Source organism: Eimeria mitis, genomic scaffold, assembly GCF_000499745.2.
Source record: "Eimeria mitis Houghton genomic scaffold, Emh_scaff179, whole genome shotgun sequence".
In the NCBI taxonomy this organism is placed as follows: domain Eukaryota; phylum Apicomplexa; class Conoidasida; order Eucoccidiorida; family Eimeriidae; genus Eimeria; species Eimeria mitis.
This window is the reverse complement of record NW_013570108.1, coordinates 12978-20969: the sequence shown is the minus strand read 5'-3', so window position 1 is coordinate 20969 and position 7992 is coordinate 12978. Positions and strand designations below refer to the sequence as shown.

Sequence of the window (7992 nt, the reverse complement as noted above, 5' to 3'; positions counted from 1 at the left end):
TTGCCATGTGCTGCTTGACACTGACATGCAGGAAGTGCGGTTGACAGTTGAAAGCATGGATATTGGGTTGGCCCAATGCATTTTAGGTATTCCGGGTGCCCAAGCACGCCGCGGTGGCAAAGCTCTGGACACGGTCTCTCGGTTGGCAAGGCAACTGCAGAACTTCTGAATGCGCCCTATGCTTCAAGCGAATGCCTCTCGCGAGGCTTTTCAGATGCCGTGAATTAGGTTGGGATTAACAGAAAGTGCGCCGGGCGCACTGTCTGCGTTGCGCTTCACGTTGGAATGACGTGCAGGACTATTGGAGCAGGAAGTTGGCCTTTACCCTGATACCACGCTGTGTATTCGAGCGTTGCCTGACCTTGCGCCCGTCCTTGCCGGCCCAGCGACGGGCAGATGTATTTCTCACTGCCGTGCGCTTTGCGCCGCTGACATTCAGGAAGTGCGCTCGACAGCCGACAGCTGAGCGCATGCGTATTGGGTTGGTCCAGTCGGCGCACAGTTTCGTAAACGCTTAAACAGCCCACGGCAGCAAAGGCACTTGCTCTGAATACAGTGTATAGGTTTCCAAGACAACCACAGCGCTCCTGAGTGCGTCGTCTAGTCCAAACGAATTTTTTTTGCTAGGTAGTGCAATGTGTTGAGTTAGGCTGCAATTCGTAGGAGACGCGTCGCACACACAAAGTTCGTGGTGGTTCACGCTGGAATGGTACGCAGAACAACTATTGGTGCAGGATGTAGGTCTTTGCCCAGATAGCAGGCGGTGTATTTGAGTGCCGCCTGACATTGACACATGTTCGTACCGACCCAACCACGGGCGTAGGGGTGTCCCATTGATCTGCACTGTCCACCACTGACATGCAGGAAGTACGTTTGATATTTGGACGCATGCGTGTTAGGTTGCTCCATTTCCTCCCACTTTCAGGAACGGTCGAACACTCAACGGCGCCAAATGTAGTTCATCTGGGCGGTTTGCAGGGCAACTCAGAAACTATCGAGTGGGAAGCATACTACAAGCGGATGCCCCTAGTGAGGCACTGAAAATGCTGTGAATTAGCTAGCGGTTCGGAGAAGGCGCCTCGCATACAGCGCGTGTGTTGTGACCTACGCTCGAACGATACGCAAAAAAGCTATTGGTGCAGGCGGTAGGTCTTTGTCTTGGTCGCAGGCGGTGTACTCAAGCATTGCCTACGTTTCGCTCGTCCGTGCCGACGCCGTGATGCACAGATGTGCGTACCATTGCCCTGCGTTGCGTGCCACTGATATGCAGCAAGTACGTTTGATACTTGCTCACCTTCGTGATGAGTTGATCCAACTGGGTCCCCGTCTCCTCAGCACATATACAGCATGCGGCGCGAAGGGCAGTTGCTCTAGTCAGGCTGTTGTTGTTTGCAGGGCAACTGGAGAACTGTTGAGTGCGGCCTCATCTTCAAATGAATGCCTCTCGCGAGGCAGTGCAAATGCTGTGAACTAGCTCGCGATCTGTAGAAGGATCGTCGCACGCACCACGTGTTCGGCGACTCACGCTGGAACGATAGGCAAAAACGCTATTGGTGCAGGCGGTAGGTTTTGGTCCTGATAGCAGCTGTGATTCAGGCGCACTATGGCGTTGATGCTCGTCCGTGCCCACCCGCCGACGAGCAGAGGAGTGCCACACGGCCCTTCTTTGCGTGCCGCTGACGTGCAGGGAGTACGTTTGACACTTCCCTTCCTGTGTGTTGGGCTGCTCCAACCGAGTCTCCAACTCCTCCGCACTTATATAGCCGTGGCAACGAAAGCAAATGCTCTCGATAGGGTGTGGTTATTTGCATGTCAACTGGAGAACTGCTGAGTGCAGCCTCATCTTCAAGCCACTGTCTCTTGCGAGGCAGTGCAACTGTTGTGAATTAACTTGCCATTCGTGAAAGGCGGGTCGCACGCACCACGTGCGCGGCGACAAACACTATTGGTGCAGGCTGTAGGTGTTTGTCCTGATAGCAGCTGTGATTCAGGCGTTCCCTGACATTGACGCTCGTCCGTGCCAACACGCCGACGCGCAGAGGAGCGCCACACTGCCCTTCTTCGCGTGCCACTGGCGTGCAGGCAGTAACGTCTGATACTTCAATTCCTGTGCGTTGGGTTGCTCCAGTCGGGTCCCCAACTTCCCCGCACTTATATAGGCCATAGCAGCGAAGGCAGTTGCTCTCGATAGGGTGTGGCTATTTGCATGTCAACTGGATAACTGTTGAGTGCGGCTTCATCTTTAAACAACTCTCTCTAGCGAGGCAGTGCAGATGTGAATGAGCTCGCTGTTCGTGAAAGGCGTGTCGCACGCACCACGTGCGTGGCGACCCACGGTGGAGAGATACGCAAGAGCTGTTGGTGCAGGCGATAGGTCTTTGTCCTGATAGCAGCTGTGGTTCAGGCGTTCCCTGACATTGACGCTCGTCCTTGCCCTCTCGCCGACGCGAGAGGAATGTCACACTGCCCTTCTTTAAGTGCCGCTGGCGTGCAGGCAGTAACGTCTGATGCTTCAATTCCTGTGCGTTCGCGTCCCCAGCTTCTCCGCACGTATATAGGCCATAGCAGCGAAGGCAGTTGCTATCGATAGGGTGTGGTTATTTGCATGTCAACTGGATAACTGTTGAGTGCGGCTTCATCTTCAAACAACTCTCTCTTGCGAGGCAGTGCAGATGTGAATGAGCTCGCTGTTCGTGAAAGGCGCGTCGCACGCACCACGTGCGTGGCGACCCACGGTGGAGCGATACGCAAAAGAGCTATTGGTGCAGACGGTAGGTGTTTGTCCTGATAGCAGCTGTGATTCAGGCGTTCCCTGACATTGACGCTCGTCCGTGCCCTCTCGCCGACGCGAGAGGAATGCCACACTGCCCTTCTTTTAGTGCCGCTGGCGTGCAGGGAGTAACGTCTGATACTTCAGTTCCTGTGCGTTGGGTTGCTCCAGTCGGGTCCCCAACTCCTCCGCACTTATATAGGCCATAGCAACGAAGGCAGTTGCTCTCGATAGGGTGTGGTTATTTGCATGTCGACTGGAGAACTGTTGAGTGCGGCTTCATCTTCAAACAACTCTCTCTTGCGAGGCAGTGCAAATGTTGTGAATTAGCCCGCGATTCATAGAAGGCGGGTCGCACATACCACGCGCGTGGCGATCCACGGTGGAGCGATACGCAAAGAAGCTATTGGTGCAGACGGTAGGTCTCTGTCCTGATAGCAGCTGTGATTCAGGCGTTCCCTGACATTTACCCTCGTCCGTGCCGACGTTGCGGTGCAAAGACGTGTGTCCCATTGCCCGGATTTGCGTGCCACTATCATGCAGGAAGTACGTTTGATACTTCCTGCAGCCTGCGTGGTTAGTTGCCACAACNTTTGCGTGCCACTATCATGCAGGAAGTACGTTTGATACTTCCTGCAGCCTGCGTGGTTAGTTGCCACAACCGGGTCCCCTTTTCTTCGACGCATAAACAGCCTATGGCGCGAAATGCAGTTGCTCTGGTTAGGCTGTCGTTTTTTGCGGGGCAACTGAAGAACTGTTGAGTGCGGCCTCATATCCAAATGAATGCCTCTCGCGAGGCAGTGCAAATATTGTGAATTAGCTCGCGATTCGTGAAAGGCGTGTTGCACACACCACGTGCGTGTCGATCCGCACTGGAACGATACGCAAGAAAACGATTGGTGCAGGCGGTAGGTCTTTGTCCTGGTAGCAGGAGGTGTACTCAAGCATTGCCTACCTTTTGCTCGTTCGTACCAACGCTGTGATACACAGACGCGTATCCCATTGCCCTGCTCTGCGGGCCACTGACATGCAGGAAGTGTGTTTGTTAGTTGAACGCGTTGCTGTTGGGCTGGCTGAACGGGCCTGCAGTTTCCTCAGCACTGGTGGTGCAGCCTATCGCAGCAAAGGTAGTGGCTTTCGATGGGGTGTCGTTTTTTTCAGAAAAACTGCTGAACGGTTGAGTGCGCCTATACTCGAAATGAATGCCGCTCGTGAGCCAGTGCAAATGTCGTGAATTCGCTCGAGATTCGTACAAGGCACGTCGCGCACACTACGTGCGTGGAAACTCACGCTGGAACGATACGCAGCAGAGCTATTGGTACAGGAGATAGGCCTGTACCCTGCGCTCATTGCGAGCGTTGCCTGACACTGACACGCCTCCGTGCCGGCCCAGCGACCCGCAGATGGGTGCCACATTGCCCCTCGCTGCACGCCTGATATGAAGGAAGTACGCTCGATACTTCAGCGCATGCATGTTTGGTTCATTCAACTGGCCCTTAGTGGCCCTTAGTTCCTCGAACCCTTGCCCAGCCCACAGCGCAGAGGCGCTTGCTTTGGATACGCTCTGTTGGTTTGNCTTAGTTCCTCGAACCCTTGCCCAGCCCACAGCGCAGAGGCGCTTGCTTTGGATACGCTCTGTTGGTTTGCGCAGCAACTGCAGAATTTTTGAGTGCGGCCTCATCTACAAACGAATGCCTCTCGCGGACCAGTGCAGATCTATTGAATGAGAGTGCGGTTCTCAGAACGTGCGTCGCACGCACCGAGTGCGTGGTGGTTCACGCTGGAATGGTACGCAGAAGAACTATTGGTGCAGGTGGTTGCCCTGTACCCTGATAGTAGGTGGTGTATTCGAGCGTCGCCTAACCTTGCGCCAGTCCCTGCCGGCCCAGCGGCGCGTTGAGGTGTGTCTCATTGCAGTGCGTTAAGCGCCGCTGACATGCAGGAAGCGCATTTGGTAGTTCTGCGCATGCGCGTTGGGTTGAACTAGCTGGCATCCAGCTTCGTGAACGGTTGAACAGCCCACGGCGGCAAACGTACTTGTACTGGATACTTCCTCAAGTCAAAAACTATCGAGTGCGCCGCATACACCAAACGAATGCCTCTCGTGAGGCAGTGCAAATGTTGTGAATTAGCTGGTGTTCTTTAGAAGATGCATCGCATGCACCAAGTCAATGGCGACCCACGCTGGAACGATAGGCAGGAGAACTATTGGTGCAGGCTGTAGGTCTTTGCCTTGGTAGCAGGCGGCGTACTCGAGCATTGCTTAACTTTTACTCCGTACCGACGCAGCGATGCGCAGACGTGTGTCCCACTGCCCTGCTCTTCGTGCCACTGACATGCAGGAAGTACGTTTTTACAGTTCAGCGTTTGAGTGTTGAGTTGATTCCAGGGGCGTGGCAGCTCCTTGAAGACTTGAACATCCCACGGCGGCAGGGGCAGTTGCTCTGGAAGTGGTCTTTTGGCTTTGCAAAGCAATCGCTAAACATCTGACTCCGACGCATGAGAGAGTAGTTGCACCGAATTCTCCGGCTCCAGTAGAACGATGGCGATATTGCAGGCTAATTTAATCAGCGGTTTGCACCACAATGACTGTTTGATGTTTAACCATATTGTTCAGATTATATTGTTTAATGGTGCGCAAGCTGCGAATATAGAAAGGGTTAACTACGAAAACGATTGGGCACAGGTAGGGGGTGAATTTCCGGTGAACTCCAAGAGTATTTTGTCATCGGGCCACGCTCAGTAGGATAGCTTGAATATTCTCCCCAGCGTCGTGGGTGATGGACTGCTTCTATTCTTGTTTGGCCGACCTGGAGCACGCACTGCAGGAGCAGTAAGTAAGTTTCGTTGTTTCACCCCTCCGAATATTTTCTTTGCTACAACTGTCTCCTAGGGTGCTTGGGGGGCACCCTGTTGCTTGTTTATGGATGAAGATTTGGAAGAAATGCCTTTGGATAGCAACAATTCAATAATGAAGAGGCCTAAGCACATCGTCCCACTGTTTCCGTAAATGCACCAAAACGATTCCAAAACCGTGGGGCCCTGAAGAGATTAATACCTCAACAGTGCACATGCTGTTTGTCGAGCACCAATCAGTATCAAACGCATTCGTTCGAAATGCGATCTAAACATTGCGTTCCCCTTTTGTTTCAAATTGGGGCGCTCCCAGACAGGACAATACTTTAATGGCAATGAGGTCTGTATGGCTAGCAATTTTCCCGGTAGTTAACCACTTCTCCGCAGTTAACATATTGCTATGAGATGTTCTATTAGGTAACATATTGCTATGAGATGTTCTATTAGGTATGCACAATGCACAACATAGCAAAAGACTTCTAGACGCTTAAGGTTTAACGCCACGCCCCTTTTAGAGCTCCGGAACTTCTTGTTTTAGAGGCCTATAAGATAGAACAGGAGCAGGAAGCTGAGTATACGAGAATTATTCCCAGTTGCTTGTACAGTGAAGGCTCAGAGTTATGACACGACTGTTATCAAGAAGCCACCTGACAATTAACTTTAGGAATCCTAGAGCTGAAAGCATGGCCGATGAAACGTCATTTGTGCAACGTTACGGCGTAGCGGAGCTGCTGTGCTCAACGCATGGGTTGACAGCAGTACATCGCGGGGGAACGAACACGTCAGGGGACATTTGTTGGAGGAGAGTCGTTTCATCATTGAAGCGCTCTCTGCTGCATTCGACGTCAAGAGAAGAGCGTGGAAGGGCATTAGCCCATCTAGTTCAGATCCCCGTCGTGTACAGTCTGCGAGGCCAAACATTTATGTGAACACTCACTCCAGGTGTTTCGGCCAATGACAACTCGCCTTTGCTGGGCGTACAAGCGTTCTGTCTTGCCGCAGGAGGAGTCTATCCATTTGGAGCTCATGGCCGTGCGCCTAGAGGCATCAAAGCACCTCAGTCGGCGGCTAGCTGCAGCATTACCTGCTGATGCTGTTCTTTTCCTATACTTCTGAATTCTGAATACCCTGGAGNGCGGCTAGCTGCAGCATTACCTGCTGATGCTGTTCTTTTCCTATACTTCTGAATTCTGAATACCCTGGAGAAACAGTCTACGACCGCCACTCCAGAGAGGTCTGACGGCGGTCAGCCGACAGAGTCCTGCTCTAAAGAGCGGATTGTGCCACAGAATACTATATATATGGTTTTTTATAGTTTGTTTTAAGCTTTGAATAACGAATTTAATTAATACGACGAGAGGAGCTGCCGCGGCTGAAGTGGATCGGGTGCCGCTGCTGTTGTGGCGGTTGCTGTTGAGCTGAATGCTCCTGGGCTTGCATACAACACCCCCGAGTCCCACATGGCCATTTGATTTATATTCACAATTAAATTATTAACTCAGAAATTGTTTTCTGGCCTCATGACTCGGTGGTTTTTCCCCTAGTCTGAGGCCCGTGTCGATGAACAACTCCGTTCAACTCTACCCAGCCCATCCTTCTTCAGTAGGTTGAGCTCTGCACACACGCGCCTGAAAGCCAAGTATTCAGAATATCAGGAGGGGGTTTAATGGCGGAGCTTCAGTCTGCCCTTGCCGCCAGGCAGCAGAAGGGCAAAGAAGACCAAGTATTTGAGTGGGCACAACCACTGGTCCCTAACACTCCCTGACCCCGGACTTTGAATCCTAAGACTTGTATGAACCTTCAAGCCTAAACCCTAAACCCTAAGCCTGTTACGAATGGTTCCCTCTCTTCTTCCCAACACATCGCATCGAACCCTCTAGCTGTAAAACGCTAGCCCTGTATTCCTTGGGTGTTTCAGGGGCTACGGAAAACGACGTCTCACCTTCAAGGAAGGCAAGAGAGGCGCCTATTCTGACCCAGGAAAAGTTCTCCGCTTGATACAAGTGCAAGGCGTGGAATCACCCACGGAACGTACGCCCCGAGGTTTTGCATGTTTAGTAGGGTTTAAGCTGTCACGCCAATCCCCCTGCTGGCGGGGCAGTCCCCAGCGTACCAACAAATATTTCAGAAGCACTATTTCGAGCTGGAACGTTCAGTTTCTGGGGCGTACGTTGTAGGGTATCTTTTAACTTTTGTTTTCAGCACTGGACGCTGACAGTGTTCACAACGAGCGGCAGCAGGGCGACGCGCAAGATCATCATCAACAAGCAAAGCAGCAGCATCAGCAGCAGCAGAAACAGCAGCAGCAGAAACAGGGTGCGGGCTCTCGCCCAGGCTCTCCCGCCTCCTCAGGGGGCGGAGCCAAA

The 7992-nt window shown here is 52.6% G+C and overlaps 1 protein-coding gene across 1 annotated transcript in view; it reads left to right on the top strand.

Moving 5' to 3' along the window:
- Window positions 1-7292: 7292 nt before the first annotated feature.
- EMH_0002150 (uncharacterized protein) overlaps window positions 7293-7992 on the top strand; it is a gene marked incomplete at both ends in the record, with an annotated part of 3468 nt that continues 2768 nt past the window's right edge. Inside the window, 3 exons of the mRNA XM_013495857.1 lie at window positions 7293-7357; window positions 7545-7657; window positions 7829-7992. Coding sequence (XP_013351311.1) covers window positions 7293-7357; window positions 7545-7657; window positions 7829-7992 — 342 coding nt within the window. The remainder of the gene's footprint in view (window positions 7358-7544; window positions 7658-7828) is intronic.